This window comes from Crinia signifera, chromosome 3 (assembly GCF_055691185.1).
Source record: "Crinia signifera chromosome 3, ASM5569118v1, whole genome shotgun sequence".
NCBI lineage: Eukaryota > Metazoa > Chordata > Amphibia > Anura > Myobatrachidae > Crinia > Crinia signifera.
Window position 1 is genome coordinate 168,372,112 of NC_139219.1, and position 18,408 is coordinate 168,390,519.

The 18,408-nt window shown below is 41.8% G+C and overlaps 1 protein-coding gene across 1 annotated transcript; it reads right to left on the reverse strand.

Annotated features, from left to right (window-relative positions):
• Window positions 1–4,451: 4,451 nt before the first annotated feature.
• GPR6 (G protein-coupled receptor 6) lies at window positions 4,452–6,355 on the reverse strand. The gene is made up of 2 exons (XM_083176909.1): window positions 6,150–6,355; window positions 4,452–5,842 (listed from the first exon to the last, which is right to left on the reverse strand). Exon 2 carries the CDS (start codon window positions 5,821–5,823, stop codon window positions 4,840–4,842), a length of 984 nt encoding a protein of 327 aa, XP_083033035.1. The 5' UTR covers window positions 5,824–5,842; window positions 6,150–6,355; the 3' UTR covers window positions 4,452–4,839.
• Window positions 6,356–18,408: the final 12,053 nt, after the last annotated feature.

The window sequence follows — 18,408 nt, forward strand, 5'->3', positions numbered from 1 at the left end:
CTACCTTATTATTATCTGGTTATGCCTGCAACTGATGGCTTTCCATAAAATACTTGGAAAATGCTGCAGAGACGTGATATAAACTCCTAGGTGCTAGCACTAGGTAACACCAGCATCAAGTTATGTTAATTGAACTCACAGAGGCATACCATGCTTTGTTTAAATCCTTCCCATAATATACAGTTTTTTAGGAGTATTGGAAACCGTGTGAATGTGATTATAATTATCATAATATACAATCTTGTCTTGTTATATGGAATTGAAAAACAGTTGCTATCTATTATAATTGGATATTAAGGAGAACCTATTTTCTGCAGTACTTTTGTTTCTTGCTTCATTGAAAAGGGTTAAATAAAATACTTACAGGCTTTGCAGTTGTTTGGACAAAGAGGAATGTGTGAGGCAATCCAGGTTCAGAATTAAAACTTACCTAAGGTGTCAATGACCGACTTGAGGAATGAGACCAGAAATCAATACTGTCATTATGAGAGGCTTGCATTATATATTAACTGAAGATAGCAAAAAACAGCCTCTCACTGAAATGCCCAGTTTAGCTTTATCCACTTACCGTAATTACAATCCAGATTACACAGATCTAGCAAACATTTCAATATAGTTTAGCGTTACCACAACAAATTTACTGGTATGAAAATACCTCAGTTATTGCGGCCATTTAAAGTTTATTAATAGACAGTTAATAATTCTTATAATGTGATAGTGTTTTATTGAATGTTTATTCAATTTTCTAGTAAAAGTGTTCAGCCCCCAACATCTGTTCTCTGAAAGCAATGCATTTCTATTTAATCTTTCTGTCTCATACATAAACTTATTCAATATGTTATTTTAACGAATGATGTTTCTCTATGCACAAACTATGCAGTTGGACTTTCACTATGTTGCAAAAATGTTGTAACATTGGCTTGGTTTTAAAGCAAACAGTAATCTAAATTAATTTATATCTACCAATGTGTGAAGCCGGATGCAGTCTGTGAAACTGCAATGGCTTCACTGTGACTGGCACTGACTTCCTACTGGAAGTTGACCTTCCAGTCATCCAAGATGCCTCTATGGGCTGCTGCGGCTGCAGCACATATAAACGGGTACTGCGCAGGTGATACTGCTCACGCGCCGGACCTGGGACCGTGAATATGCTTCTATGGACTACTGTCGAACCAGCCCATATAGGCTGAGGGCTAGGGCATGCGCAGTACCAAAGAAGCTACTGCGCATGCAACGGTCCCGTGACCGTGAAGGTGGCCGGGTCCAGTAGCGGGGACCAGCAGGTACCGGTGGTGGCTGGGACCAGTTGGCACTGGTGGCAGGGACCAGCAGCAGCAGTAGAGGAGGGGGGCCTGGCATCATGGCCAGCGGCAGCCCCCCTCCTCCACATTTTTGTCATAAGATATTGGTCAAAAGTTCCCAGTATCATGCAGTGTATGCATTCTCAATAACCCTCACTGGCCGTATTTCTTATGGTTTATTCTGATTATCTCCTCCTTTGGATATATTCAGGTTCAGTGTAGTGTGGCAGAATATCAGTAACTTGTGATATCATGACCTTCCACTGGCGGAAACATTACACTGATTGCCGTTCTATCAAAAAATCAAATAGTGTATAGCTACTGTAGCTTTTGTCAGGTATATTTGTAATTTTTATTGTTTTACATATGTTTATAAAGAGAATAAATAGTACTAAAGCTTTAATTATACCTTGCAAAGATCTAATTTCCCATGTTAGCTATTTAATTTTGAGCCTTGCTAACTGTGAGAGCCTGCTTAATCCCCCCCCCCCCCCCCTTTTATTATCATACAGTAAAACATATACTGTATAGAGATTTGGTTTATATAGAAAAAGGTGAGTGTCACAAAACTACCAACTCTAGATACATTTGTAATTGGCTTACTAAACCTAAACCACCTTAATATCATTATGAATGATGCTTCAGATTGAGAGTTTTGCCTTCTGTATTATGGTTTGTTAATGTTATGCTTTCCCTGTTACGCTGTTTCACTTACATATTTTACTCCAGTACAGTTCACTTCACAGTTTGTTTGTGTTTAAATACATTTAGGCCCTTATTCTAGTTGAATTGGACGGATGCGTATTTCGGATGGGCACAGAGTGTTCTTAGCCCCGCCTACCATATTGATCGCTCACACTGTCCGAATACGGTAAGAAGACGATTGAATGGACCGCATGTGGATGTTTCATGCAAACACCTCCCCCATCTGTGGGAACCTCCCCCATTCTCCGATGGTCGCCTACCATCGAATGATGGACCAATCGGTCAGGCAGTGCTCCAGACCACTCTGGCATTTTTCCGTATGAAAGCAGGGATATGGGCGGGCAGCTGACATCTGGCTATGTCAGATGTCCCCCCCCCCCCCACACACACACACACACACACACACGCACGTGTGTCACGGCCGGATTACCATACGTATGCCCAGTGTTTTCATGGGAACGCCCATGAAACGTGGGGCGTATGCATATGGTAATGAGCCCAAACATCCCTTCACGCCCCTCTCCACCCCCTGCTTGGATGGTTCCGTACGATCGGTTTCTGCACAGACCTCACTCCGTGTTCGGACGTGCGAGGCATTTGTACATGCACATAAACGCCTCTGCACATGCGCAAACACCAAACATCAGCCGTCTGACCGCACATGCAGCCGTCCGACTCAATCAGAATAAGGGCAACGTATTATAAAATATTAAGGCAGTGTATATATGGAAACCAGTGTGGTCTTTTGATGAAGATCAGGTTGTGCATAAAGGCCCATACACACTGGGCAATTTTGACTTGAAAGCTGCTCAGTTTTGTTGTTTGAGTAGCCACCCATTGTGTACAGGCCAGCAATGAGCACTGATGTGCGCTCCCTCATCATCACTGGCCCCGCAGTTCACCTGCTGGTATTACCGACAGTTGAATGATGGGGTGGACGGCTTTCCATAGTGTCCTGCAATGGAAAGTCTTCCACCCCTGTGAAAATCGCTGGCCAGGGGGGAGATGATTTTTAGGCCAGTGATCACTGTCCATAACACGCCAGGCAAAATTGCCCAGTGTGTATGGACCTTTAGACTCAATTCCACAATGCTAAGGAGCCTCAGCCTACAACAGGAATGTACTAGTCCTTATTTTTGCAATTAAAAGGTTTAATGTTTTTTATTTATACCAATATAACCAATTTAATGTTGGTTTAATGTTAAGCATCATTTTAATTTGCTAAAAAGAAGCCCATGGTCTGAACAGTTAATTATAGAGATCATTGTTCCTGAGTAGGCCAGTCTCATCTTTATTTGCCATAAATGAACCATGACAAATATCTAGTATATGAAAGTTAACTTGCGCACTAAACCTCCTAAGAAGAATCGTGTTTTTATTATTTTAAAAAGTGCCACACTAGTTTAGATATATCTAAAAAATATATTTATATATATATATATATATATATATATATTTTTTTTTTTTTTTTTTTTTTTCCTTGGCACATCTTATTTTTTGTGTAACATATAATTGCACTTATGGTGCCAGAGAATTAAAAACATTTAATGGGTCCTCTTATATTGTAAAAACATGATAAACTGTACTGTAGGATCTACCTTCTATAGCTTAGATCAGATAGTATTATGACAGTTCATCTCCCTTTTCCGTCATGACCAGACCCCAAGAACAGTGCAGCCTAAACCACTTTGTGCACTGTGCCCCTTAGCTGAAGATGTGAAGTCAAGATGTGTCTTGGAAAGAACATCAATACTGAAGTCTTCAGGCAGAATGGGTGAGTTGTTAAGATCTGGAGTGTAGTGTGGGTGTTAATGGTATTCTGCTCAGGTATCCATGCAGATCAGTGCTCTGTTCAAATTGAAAGCATATTTTACTGCAAGAGCACTGACGTAAGCAACATTCTTAGGAATATCCACAACAAATCATGACAGCATCTCTAAGGGCTGCTAAAACAGCTAAACCTCAAGGCAATGTGTTGTATATCCTGTGCATGATAACAAGTAATGTTTGGTAAAATGACAAATGAAAAGTAATTGCGTGTCAATTATCTCTTTAGGGTGTTTTTTATGTCCTCAGGTCAGGCATTCGCATCCTGTACACACCAACAGTACAGGTGTTAGTGATATTCTGGCTTCAGCACAGACAGTTAAATCAAAATGATGAAGGTACTTACTGTAAGTCACCTTTACTCAAGAATGGATACAACTAAAATATGTGCCTTAAGGGCCAAATTTAGCACCTTCAATAGATAGTATCTCATTGGTTGCCATAGCAACATCCCATGTGAACTAGAACTCGCATCTTAGTAAATTCCCCCCTAAAAGTCATAAACCTGAATATTCCATACATTACCTGTGCTACGGACTATTGATATGATTCATCATTGCAGTAAAACCCACTTCATGCAAAAAGTCAAATGAAAGAAAAGCCCAACACATAAATATCTACAATTCAACGATTTTTATTTCGTTGTATACAAAAAGTATCAACATTGGTCGCAAAATATATTCTAACATAAAACATTTTTGCAACACTGTTTTGGCAGTACAGCAGCTCAATATAAAGTGCAATATTGAAGCATTTTGGAGATGTATTCACTTCACATGTGTCATACACATTCTGTAGTAACATCCACATTGTTCAGGGACACAAGAGCACCGCATACTCAGGATGTACCAATCCTGGAGATATACTGTACACTTATTTAAAGTGCTATGTTTCAAAGTCTCTTACCTACAATTACATGACACATATCTAGCTGTCCATCACAGGCACTATTAAATCACTAGACTGTCACTTGTTTAGTGCTTCTGTAAAGTAGGAATGTCTCTTCTTAAACATCACTCGGTGATCTGGAGCGGAAGGACACTTTGGATTGAAAGCAGCCACAGAAGAGAACCCACATGGATCTCTGTATTTCTTGATTTCTGTAGGCATATATTATAGGATTGATCATTGAGTTATAAGTGGCAGGTAAGAGGGTGGCATAAGTGTAAACTGACGGATAGTCATGGTCTCCTACCACACAATAAATAGCAAAAGGCAACCAGCTGGCCCCAAATGTCCCAAGAATGATGGCCAAAGTAGAGACTCCTTTTTTGGTAGCTACATAGTGGGATGCTGTCAAAAAATGTTGTTGTAGTGCTATCTGGTGAGCATGTCTGCAGACTATTTTGCAGATCTTTATGTAGAGGTGCAGCATCAGAATAAAGATAAAAAAGAATGAAGCTGATAACAGAGTCACATTACTTTTTGTCAGTGGCCTGACAATGCTACATGAAGATATGTCGTCTAGACAGTTCCAGCCCAGCACTGGAAGGAGTCCTAGACATATTGACACCCCCCAGGTGACCACCAGCATGAGATGTATCCAGAGGATGGTCTTCTCTGAAGAATAAGTCAGTGCATTGTACAATGAGAGGTATCGGTCCACTGTGATTGCTAATAAACTGCTCACAGAAGCAGTGAATGAAGCTACCAGGAACCCCACGGTAATCAGACTAATAGTCTCTGACTGAATTACATATTGAAAAACAAAATTTAGGATTAAGCCAAACCCAGCTAGGAGGTCGGCTGTAGCAAGGCTTCCGATAAGGACAAACATCGGGGTTCTCAGTGTTGGTGTGTAGAAGATAATGGCCACGACTATTGCATTCTCACATGCGATGATCGTTCCTGAGATACAAAGCATAATATCCCACGGGTTGATAGTGAACACAGAGAAGAACGCAGACAATTCCAGGGAAGCGTTGACATCTCTCTCCTGCGTCCAGGGAAGAGAGAAGCTGGTGTCGTTGTCATTAAGGCTTTCATTCATCTCTCCAGTGTACGAATGCCTGGGGGAAAATAATAGGTGTTAAAATAATGTAATAGATGTTGAGGGATTAAATTACACAATGAAATGAACAGTTCTCCTGACGCCTCTGTCCATGGTGCTGAAATCGCAGTGAGAGCCTCGCAGGGCACCAGAGACATGGGGCACGCATGTTCTGCACAGAACAATCCAGTGCTATAGGCTACATTTACACTGATAACGTTACAAGGAAGCTATATTGTATTAATATAAAAATCTATATTTAATAACTCTTCTACAAAAAATACCCCAAAATAAATAGAAATGATTCGCTTGTAGGCATCACTTACCTTTAGCAAGGCTTAGTAGGGTATCTCATAGGTGAGCTGTGACCAGCATGTAGAATGGGAGCAGCATGGATAGGAGTCAGTGTGGAGGATGCAGAGCTCAGTCCTCTGACCCGGCGAGGGAGGAATTGGTGCTGCGGCAAGCGGGCAGAGGTATGATGTAGGGGAAGCAAGGTACTGTACTCGCTGACTGTATCTTGTGACGGGGCGGGCTGTATACAGGGGAGGAGACAGGAGAGGACGCTGCTAGGACTGGCTGGCACTGCTGTGCTGCTCAGATGTATCATAGCCCGTGTGAGCTGGGTAGCGCTGCATGGGACCAGGGGATGACTTATAAGCCTTTGACGTCCAAGGAGAGCAAACTGATCAGAAGCAGAAGCTCACTCATGCCGCACGCAGATGCGTCTTCCATAGGGCAGAGACCATAGCAGCACCAAACGAGCATCAGCAGCAGTACAGATAACCTATCATTATAAGGTTTGAGCTACCATATAGCGTAAGGTACCTGTAATTGGGTCTCTTGTGTAGTCATTGTTTCCAAACACTGACATCATTTTAGGAGAAAGTGTGATGGTCATTTTCACCTCCGTACTCAGAATGTATTTGTTTCTGATGAAAGGTTCTGCATTATATACAACAAAATAAATATGAAGTCCCCTTTCCAGACTTGATTTTGAAATGTAGGTGAACAATTATTAAGATCCAATGGGGCAGATGTATTAAGCCTTAGCAAGAGATAAATGCAAGTGTGATAAGGAGAGATAAACATCCAGCCAATCACCTGCTAACTGCCATGTTACAGGCTCTGTTTGAAAAAAGACAGTAAGGAGCTGATTGGCTGGACGTTTATCTCTCCTTATCACAATTGAATTTATCTCGTTAAGGCTTAATACATCTGTCCCAATATGTGTAGTGGACCTTATTGTGAGACTGTAGCACGAACGTACTAGCACAGTAGAGACTGATGGAAGAGAAAGCCAAGGAGTCCATCAGCTCGTCTCCCATCTGTTGCTGTTGTGCAGTCTGTCGTCAGCCGCTCTACAAAGTCAGCAGTTGAAAATAGTTCATATCTAAAACTGATAAACCCATAGGATTGGTTGCTAGGAAAATGAATAGTGCACTCAGCCTGCATTTGTATGTATTGTGTAAATATATGTTTCAATATTAGCTCTTTGGAGAACATTATTTTTCTGGAACCTCTTTGAAAATTCTTACATTATGACTGGCCGTCTATTATTAACTTGGATACAGTTTGCTCACGAAATTACATCTATTCTTCAGTGTTACAATCGCTCAGTGTATAAGCTCAGCTTCCTACGTTTTTCCAGTCTTCTTTATGCTTGCAGTTATTTACTGTTTGGATCCATTTTTGGCAATTTGGTGAAACATCAGTCAACCCCTATACTGTAGCTCTTTTTCTAACCTACCCAATCTGGTGTCTTAAATCAGCACAGTGTCACTCATGACCTTTTGGGGTATTAAAATCAAGGTGTTTAGCCCTTAAAATAATACTTCTTCATAAGCAATAAAGGACTACATTTACACATAAACAGTAAAAAAATGGTAACCTATCAAAAATATACTTATTAGAGGCACACAAAAAGAGCATATCAACATGATGATTTAGGAATGTGTAACAGGACCAAACCCGGGTGGGGGGGGGGGGGGGGGGGGTGCCTGCCTGTGGGTCCCATTCAGTGTGGATGCCTGTGACACTTTCCACCAGAGAGAGTATGGGGGTCCAGGGAGAGGTTACAGCCCCTAGTAAAAACCAGAATGTTCAGATAATACAGGGAGGAGGCTGTAATCTCTCCTTTCCCATCTCCCAGCTGTCACAGTCACCCCCAATCTTCTGTACAACCCTAAGGTTGGATGTGTTAATACAGCACAAAAAGGTCCAAACATGCCTGTGTTTCATTTGCCACCTGCCATTACCAAAACTAACAAATGTTATTTAGCTGTCAATCACTGTGCATCTAATTCCTTACTAAGACCACCATCAGTAACCTAATTTTCTGCATGTGACCAAATACAGTAGCACAGATCCGTAAACATCGTCATTACGTCCTCCTCTGAATCATGCACTTAATGGTGAATTCCTAAATTATTGCATTGAACTGCAGACAAGATTGTTACTCTTTGATATTACTGGCTCTAGGATTACACACATTTATATTGGATTTAGATACTTCTTATAATGACACTGACCATTGTCAGACAGTTTCAGCTTTTTCATGCTGGTTACTCATAAGGTGAATTGCAGACTCAGACACATTCATAGTGAGATTGTTGATGCAGAATTACTGTGAAATCATTGATTTCATGCTAAACAAATTCATTTTATTTTGTGAGAATCAAAGCAGGATTGGCAACATCACCATATCAGTTTCAATAAGCCAATTACATTTCAATGGATGGCATTTTATTCATAACATATTCTTCTTCTCTGAAGATCTGTGCTGGGACATTTTTTATATTGATTAGATTATTCTGTGCACAGTAATAACAGCCTGAATGTACAACAGAAAGATCATAATCTTAGTAAGCATTTTATTGAATAGTCTTTTAGATGATTATTGGAAGTTGCAGTCCTCAGTGATGTCACAATGATGTCCCCAGATTTCCAGAAGTCTAAATGCAGCCTTGCTTCTCCTTTGGAGTTACAGGAAATGATGCAAAGGTGGTAGCAAAAGGGGAATAAACACTCAAAAACAAACAGTACATACTTCCTAGCAGGTGTATATAGGCGAATATTCTCTGGTCTGCATGTGCCACATTTGTATGAACAGGTCTTTATTGTACTTTGCCAGCTTGAAAACAGCGTGATCAAGTTTTGATTGCAGCACTGCACACACATTGTATGCAATGGTTAAATTCACATTATATATGTGCATTCACTTTCTAAGCATCCAAATAACAAAATCGCAATAGACTTCACTCAACATACCCACAGTAATCACAATATACCCTATATTCCATCAATTGCATAAAGTAACCTGAAACCTAATCATATCATTCAGAGGGGTAGATTTATCAAGCTTGATGAAGTGATAAAGTGTTTGGTTTTATCACCGACCAATCATCTCCTACCTGTCATTTTTCAAACAAACCCTGTAACTTCACAGGTAGGAGCTAATTGGCTGATGATAAAAAAAAACAGACAGTTTATCACATCACTGACCTCAATAAATCTACCCCCCAGTTACATCAGCTAGAGCTACTAGAGCTACTTCCTCACCCATTGATCCTATCATTACCATGACTGCTGGCAGAATAGAACTGTTGCATCCCTTTTGTCTTCCCATTGCAGTGGGTACTTCCTGAGAAATAGTTGAATATTGGAATTGAGGCCTTCTGGATGAACTTCTAATATCCAACAAGGGATATATTCTAATACAGATACAATGATTGGAATATGTTAGTGTGCTTTGAAGCAGCCTATATATAAGAGATTCCTCGAAAAAGAGGTACTGACAATTTTCAGGTGCTTCGAAAGAGCCTGAAAATTGTATTTCTTTTTCAAGGGATATATTCATCTCTGTATACTTGCTCACTTTTAGTTGTGCACGTTCATGTGTGGTGTTGATAAAACCATAGTATTAGAGCAGGGGTGGCCAAACCGATGCTTGTTTTACAGATCACCTAGCTGGTGCACAGCTGTATTCATTACTGTCACATTTTTCACATTCATTCCTACTATAGATCCTCAGGTTGCCTGAGAACCATGAACTGTTGGTAGATCTTGAAGACAGGTTTGGCCACCCCTGTGTTAGAGGAAAGCAGTCGGAAACCTGACAGTCAAAATACTGACAGTGGCAACACTATAGTCAGAATACCAATGAAACCCAAAAGGTAGGTACAGGGGTTAATTTTAGGCACTAGGGGAAGGGGAAGACTAGAAAGGATTGTTTGGGTTAGGGTTATGCTGAAGTGGGTGAGGGTAAAGTTAAAATAGTTTCCTGGATCCCTCAGGAGTTTGACTTTTTGGATGCTGCTTTTGGCACACACACCAGTAATGGCTCAAAACCACCCAGGTCTGGCAAGGGTGCACATAGTGGGAGGGTGAGAATTACATTGTATTAAAACAAATTGCATTATATTAAGCCCCCAAATATTCATTGTCAGGTTACTATTTACATATTATTTATTGGATTGGTTACAGTTGAAGAAAAACCAATGTAAAGGTAATAAAAGACTGTAGGTTACAATGGGTTATACAAAAATGGGGCCCCATCTGACAAAGACCCAAAAAAACTGTGGCAGTACAATAATTAAGATTGACACTAATTAAAAGATTTTCTTTTCAATTATATAATGTTACAGTCTTTGTATTTGGACTCTGTGTATAAATATCATAATGTACAGTATATAGTGAGAGTATGAAAGTTATGGAAACAGTTTTGGGTCACGATACTGTACTTGGAGAGGTATCACACATTTCTCATGGGTTTGGTTGTTTATTATCATACAATGTAATTGTTTGTTTAATTACACCATACTGTATGCTTGCCTGCGATGGGGACAGCCATGGGGACCTTGTTCACCCCAAGCTATGCCGACTGATATGTGAGCTGTTTTAAGTCTTGCTACATGTGTGAGGAGGCAAGTCTGGAGCTGACTTGGTATTCTATGGCCATTGTAAAGTCAATATTTTTATTATTTGGTGTGTTAAGAAAGTTGAAGCACTGGAAATTTTTGTTAATTCTAGAAAATTATAGGGGATTATGTCATGGCTTTTTATAAATTTGTCAGTTTAGTTGCTAAATCTCAGTGCGGCCTTTAACATGCTTTTACATGCATCACATAATCTTCATTTCACGCACAAATACTGCATTACTTGTCCTCTATGGATTTTCTACATTTGTCTCTGGTCACAGATTCCACTATTACCTCTTCCACATATAAAAAGTAATACATATTAACAAGTATCTGCACTATAGAAGTAAGTTTTTTGGATATAGCAATTCGGTACTTGTGTATTATAGCGGCACCCATCGCATCGCATACCATAAGGCATGCGATGGTATGCGATGCGATATCGCGCGATATTGTACAATGTCATACAATTTTAAAATTGTATGACATTGTGTATGGCATACAATGCCATACAATGCGATGCGATTAAAAATTGTATAAGCACCCTAATGGGTGCTTACAATATTAAATGCACCCCCACGCCACCCCCCACTATAAACGTGAACCCGAAGCGTGGCGTGACTAAATGCAGCAGGATCCCTGCATTAGCCGCGGGCCTCGCTGTTTGGGGGAATCCTTACCATCCTGCGACAGCGAGGATTTCCAAGGAATGTAGAATAGGATGAGTGGCCGGCGAGGGGGTAAAACAGCGAGGATCGCTGGTTTTCTGTGATCCCTGCTGTTTAACCCCCTCGCTGGCCGCATTGAATACAGGCCTTTGTTTGTTATCTGGAGAGGTTAACAATATGTTGATACTTTATAAATAATGGATGGTCACAGTACATGTTTATTTAGATGCATTTCTGGCACTTTCCTTCTCCTTTCTTATATGGTGCTTAGAATTTCTATAAAGAACAATCGTTGAGTGTAATGCATTATTGGGTTGAATTGCTGTTAATCATCCTCAATAGAGCAAAATAATATTTAGCAGGGATCGAAAGTGGTGCATTCTCTACAATATGGAGAATACCAATTGTGAAATAGGTTGGATTAAGTATGCTGTCATATGTGTGAAGCCTTGGAATGTTGCTTCTGCAAAGCTGCAATACTCCAAGAGGTGGCAGTTTGATAGCATGCAATACGGTATGCAATATACTGTATGTGTGCATTATTTATACAGCAAGTAGTGTGTGATCCGGTATACACTGGTGATACAGCATGTAGTGAGCAATAAGGTATACTATGGTGTTAACAGTAAAATTGGAGCTCAAAACCAGAGATTGTATGATTCTAATAGTTAGTCACCCAGTGCTGCAGTGTTAATATCCAAATGAAAGCCCTGTGCCAGGCAGCTGGGGAGGGATAAGAGACCATTGTCTGTGGTGATGACTTACTGTATCACCATCATTACAAGTCATGTGCCACTTAGCTGAGCACAGTCTCACACATTACTGTGCGTGTACCACCCACCCTAATGCACCACACCACACAGATCTCTGAGGTCTATTTACTAAGATGGGAGTTCTATTGAAGATGGGATGTTGCCCATAGCCACAAATCAGATTCTACTTATTTATTTATTTATTTAGCTCCTTCTAGAAGATAATAGAACCTGAATGGTGTTGCTATGGGTAACATCCCATCTTCCAATCTTAGTAAATGTACCCCTTTGTGTCCACAGCCCATTCTGCAGATGCTACCTTACATTGACTGTCTAATCCCTAGCGCTCATTCAGGCTTGTGTACTGTATGCATGGAGTAACAGGGAAAGGGCCCCCTCTTTATAGTGCTAAGAGGGAAAAAAACATAGGGTTATGGTATTAGAGTTAGTTTAAGGGTTTGTGTTAGGGTATTGGAGGTGCTATAGCAGATTGGGTTAGAGTGTTAGGGTCAGGCTAGGTTATTAGGAATAGGGCATTAAGGCATAGTGTAGGGGTTAATGGTTTGGGTTAGGGCTATGGCTATGGCTAAAGTGAAATGGGGAGCAGTTACTTTTTCCAAAGCCCCCCATACACACACACACACACACTAGTGCAGTGCGCGATTGCTTTGCCCCTTCACAAAACTTTTTTTTTTACATTTACTAAGGACGGGAGCTGGTCACACCTCTATGCATTGGCCACACCCCTCCAAGTACCTGGACACCGCACAGCTGTCAGCACTGCTGTATATGCTAAGTTGCTCATAACTATATATATATATATATATATATATATATATAAGGATGGGGGGTTGTGACCCTGTCTGCGCTGTGGGGTTAGCAGCACCTCTAAATACCTCGCTGTTAATAGAGGTATAGGGAAAACATAGAGAGAGAAAGAAAGTGTAGAGGTGCGCTGATGGCAGTTTCACCAAAACTGTATATATGCACACATATAAAGCAGTAAAAAGTTTTTATTTCATACAATAAAAAGTATATAAAATATGTATTTCATACAGATGTTCGCATCATAAATTTGATGTGAGATACCACTTCCGAGAGACCCTATGCGTTTCGTCCCATAGGGACTTCCTCAGGGGTAACAAGGTATCAAAACATGTATTCTATCACGAATGGGAGGAGTTCCAGAGTTGGATCAAACACCCTAGAAACGGGTGTAGGCTGGCAGGATATCAAAAATTCAGGATGGATATATAAACTATCCGACTGATGTCTTCACCAGATTTAAATTCAAGGAGAGTACTGTGTGTCTCATATATGTAAAGTCCAGAGGAACCAGCTCTCCGTCCGTCTGTCTTGATTATAAAGCACATACAAACCTGATGAAAATGCCACATTAAACGACATTGAAACGTTGTACTACAGTCATATAACTACATGAGTGAGTGCTGTACTACCTCCCGCTGCTATATATATATATATATATATATATATATATATATATATATATATATATATATATTACATATATTACATATTACATTTCCCAAAATATATTTTGTATTTTGCAGCTTTTATAATTAGTATTTTTCGGGATCATGTAAAAACCGGACCCTGGTAAGACCCCTGGACAGCCGGACCGGACATCAAAATCCCGAGCTTGTAGTGTCCGGTCCGGGGGGGGTGTCCCGTCCTGGGGGTGTCCTGTCCGAGGTATGCCAGTGATAGCTTTCACCAGTGACATAGGGAAGGGGAGATTACAGCCTCCTCGTGTGGTCCGGATTGTTCCAGTTTTCGCTACATGCCCGGACCATGCAGGGAGGCTTTATTTTCCCTCTCCTCCTCTCCCTGGTGACAGCTGTCACGTGAAGCCCCCCGGACAGGACACCCTCTGGACTGGACACTATAGGCTCCGGACTGCAGATTTTGATGTCTGGTCCGGCGGTCCGGGGTCTTGTCTGGGTCCGGTTTTTACCCATATCCTAAAATATGTATTTCCAGTATTGCTTTGTGAGTTTAGTGAGTTTAATTATTAACATTTTCCAGACTCACAAAAATTCTACAATGAAAACATTAAGTGGAGTGCTCTCACAAATACACTATTCACAAATTATCATCTGCAATTGTTATTGCATTTCTATACTATATGTACCAAGTGTTCCTCACCCCTCATAAGCTGGGCATACATTAGAAAGACTTCTCTGAGTGGAGACGTCACAATGATCCTTGGGATGCCTATTATGCTGTGGGCCCCCTCCTCTCTGACGGCGAGTAGACTTGTTCCTATGGACATATCGAAGTGCACATGTGCTAATCACTCTGAAAGGGCCACGATGGGCATTTTTGAAGTTATTTGTGCCGCCACTGGACTTTGCAGAGTAAGTATAATAAATAGGTGCAGTGTGTGCGGTGTGGGCCACCCTGTACCCAGGGGCCCATGTGCACAGTGCACAATGCACGCATTATACAAATGCCTATGGTATGCAGTCTTTTTGCATATGATATATCAAGCCAAGCCTGAAAGGTTTCCTCTGCAGTCGGTGCGTCTCCTGGGCTCTCATCGGATCTGCTGGGATATACATGAGATTTAATAAGGTACTTGTGTATTATCAGGGTGCCCGCAAAATCGGCTGCAAATCGGCCGCAAATCGCATGCAAAAATCTAATGCAATTTTGCGGCCGATTTTCGGTTGATTTTTAGCCGATTTCTCGCATTTTCCGGCCGATTTGCATGCTGTTCCATCATTGCACACCTTGCACACCCCCAATTTCTATCGTAGTGCATCGCATCGCATGCAATATAGCGGCATGCGATGCATGTGATGCAATTCGATTTTTAATTGTACAAGCACCCTGATGGGTGCTTACAATGTTAAATACACCCCCATTGTCAACACCACCCCCACTATCAACGCCAACCCGAAGCATGGCGAGCACAGCGAGCCCGCAAGGGGCGGCGGTACGCGTCCTCCGACCTTTTAATACCCCCACTATCCACATTGGCGCGGAGTTGATTTTAGATGGTGTGGCGAGCGCAGCGAGCCACCGAGCCCGAAGCGTGGCGAGCGCAGAGAGGGGACACTGAATACATGTAAAGTAATACGCATCCCCTCGCAGGCTCGGTGGCTCGCTGCGCTCGCCACACTATCTAAAATCAACTCCACGCCGACGTTGATAGTGGGGGAATGAAAAGATCAGAGGACGCCTACTACCGCCCCTCGTGGGCTCGCTGTACTCGCCAGGCTTCTGGTTGGCATTGATAGTGGGGGTATCGTTGACAATGGGGGTGCATTTAACATTGCGAATCGCATCGCATGCCACTTGCTGGCATGCAATGCTATGCAATATTTAATTGTACAATCGGGGGCATTTTCCCGAAAATCGCATCGCATACCATCGCATAGTACCTGGGGGTGTGCAAGGATGGAATAGTATACAAATCGGCAGGAAATGGTCGAAAATCGGTAAAAAATCGTCCGAAAATCGCCCGCAAATCGCATCGCACATTGAATCGGTCAAAAAACAGCCGCAAATCGGCCAATAAATTGGATGCGATATCGTATACGATTCACATTACATCGGGCGCCCTGATAATACACAAGTACCAATAATAATAATAATAATAGCAGTCATAGTTAAGTAATTACATTTATATCAGTTTCCATAGAAATGTCATTATTTGTGCTGTTAATTCATCTACATTTAAGCTTTGTTGGATGTTACAGTATAAATCAAAATAAGTCTCATCACAGTATTCAGCTACAGCCTGTATGGCCTTTAATGAAGTGGTGACTGTAATTGTTACACAAAAGAAATTCTGTGATTTCTTTCTGTAGCATTTAATAGCCTTCAGCGTATGTAAATGGCACTCAAGCAAAAGTCAATTACCACATAGTAATGATGTTAAAAGATTCCATAGTTATCTAATACATTCTGTTTCATTTCTGTGACGCTTTGACCAGTAATCTATGCAGAGGATTCCAAAAAGCAGTATCATCTGTAACTGACAATAAGCCTAATTCATCATGGATTGCTAACTAGAGAAAAAGCAGTTGTATGCGATCAAAAATTCGCAGCCCAGAGAGAAAGAATAAATTGCAGATTTGCGGATGCATCATAAATAGCGATGTATTTACAGATCCAATGGCAAATTTTAAAATATCAGAGTTATTTTCCATCTGCGCTAGTATAAAGGTAGCCATACACGGTGCATTTGCACCATGCGATGCAGGCTTCTGCGGCCATCTCATCGCACAGTACAAAAATGATGTGCTGCACATACTTTTTGTACTGCCCTTGCGTCACATCGCACGCAAATCATGTGCAAAACACATGCATTGCGATGCGATGGGATCCAGCCCATGTATGGGCACCTTCAAGCTTCCACTAATCTACTGAAGGCCCAGGCTGGAAGTGGTCACCTCTGACATCAGAGACCCCCCCCCCCCCCAAAAAAAAAGCTTCATCCTGTGCAGTCTAATCCTAGGATTGGAGTTTCCAATCCCAGGATTGAAATCCCAAAAGTTTTGGAGCCAAATCCCGGGATCCTGCCGATACCAATCCTCGGGTTGGCCAACCTAGGCCCTTATTCTGGTTGGTGCGGCCAGAGCCGCACACGGGGCTCCGGCCGCACAAACCAATCCCCGCCCACCCTAACCAATCCCCACCCCGCCCACCAATCCCCGCCCACCATTAAAATGGTGGAGGCTACGCCTCCACCATGGTGGGAGCTGCCCCCTGCATTCGATGGTCGTCGACCATCGAAGGCAGGTCCGCACGCCGCGGCAGCTCCCGCAAGCTAAGACCACACGGACAATCGTCCGTGTGGTAGCTTGTATGGGGGCTGAAAGCTGACATCCGGCGACGTCAGCTTTCCGCCCCCATGAGTGGCGTCATGCCCTCATTACCATGCATACGCCCCGCGTTTGCATGGGAACGCCCATGAAACGCGGGGCGTACACATAGGGAAATGAGGGCATGATGCCTCTCACGCCCCTATCCGCCCCCTTTGCGGCGGACGAAATCCGTCTGCGGCGAAGGGGGCTGCACATGCGCAGATTCACCTCTGCGCATGTGCAGACCAAAAACATCGGCGGTACGGCCGCACGCGGGCCGTACCGTTCCGATCTGAATAAGGGCCCTAGTGCCTACTTTTTTTTACATGATTATAAATATATATATAGTGCTGTTTCTGGCCTCTAGGAGCATCCAGGAAAGTCATCCAGTTGGGGTGTAGATAGTGGGTGAAAATTAAATTATGTGTGTTTAAATTAAGATAATCTACAAATTGGAGTGCTGAAGTGGTATTCCCAATTCAAATGTTTTACAATACCAATACGTTGTATTTTTAAATCTGTGTTATTAAACGTGTCCCCTCTCTGAATATATTATTACCTTATCATTGACACCCAGCGTAGATACACCCCAATTACTTAGTATTTGTACTTCATATGCATGTATAGTAAAGGTTGATACACACAAAAAAATTTTTTTTCAGTATTCTGATAAATATAGGCAGTTTGTTAGAATTTACCCAATATTCAGTATACTAAAGTTTTTTTTTTCTTGAACAAAATCGCTATCCAGCTTTTTCCTGGAAATGCCACTGTTACTAATCGGCAGACTAATGACCTGGGCACATACATTCGCTTGTGAGATCAATATTAATTGAAGGTTTCCATGAGCAGGAAAAAAGTAGTCAGCAATTATTGGAGAAATATAGAAAGGATGGGGTTTTTTTAGGGGAGGGGGGGGGGGGCAATAATACATTTACAATATAAGATGGTGATCAAATGTTTCTAACATATTTAGCATTTCAAATAGAAAGATGGCAGAACTAAAATGCCACTGTGACATTAATGCTATATATATATATAATGGCGCCGGACCATTATTCAATGCGGGGAGGGAAGGCCGGAGGCGTGCAGGGGGTGGCAGCAGGGGAATGCCCAGTGTTTTATGGGCATCCCCTAGGCGTATAGAAGCAGACATGGCGATGCATGCTTGGGGCGGACAACTAAAGTCACATGAAGTCAGTGTCCATCCTGTCTTTGGTGACCTGTGTAAAAAATAAAAGTCAGTATAGACTGACTTTAATTACTTAACGGTAGAGAAAGCATTTGATGATCAGCGAGCGTTAGCTCGCTCACTAAGCGGTGTACAATTGCTGCTTAGAGAGTGAACCTGAATCAGGCCCTTAACTAGCACAGCAATTCAGTAATACTCCATGAAAATTGGTTTGCGTTC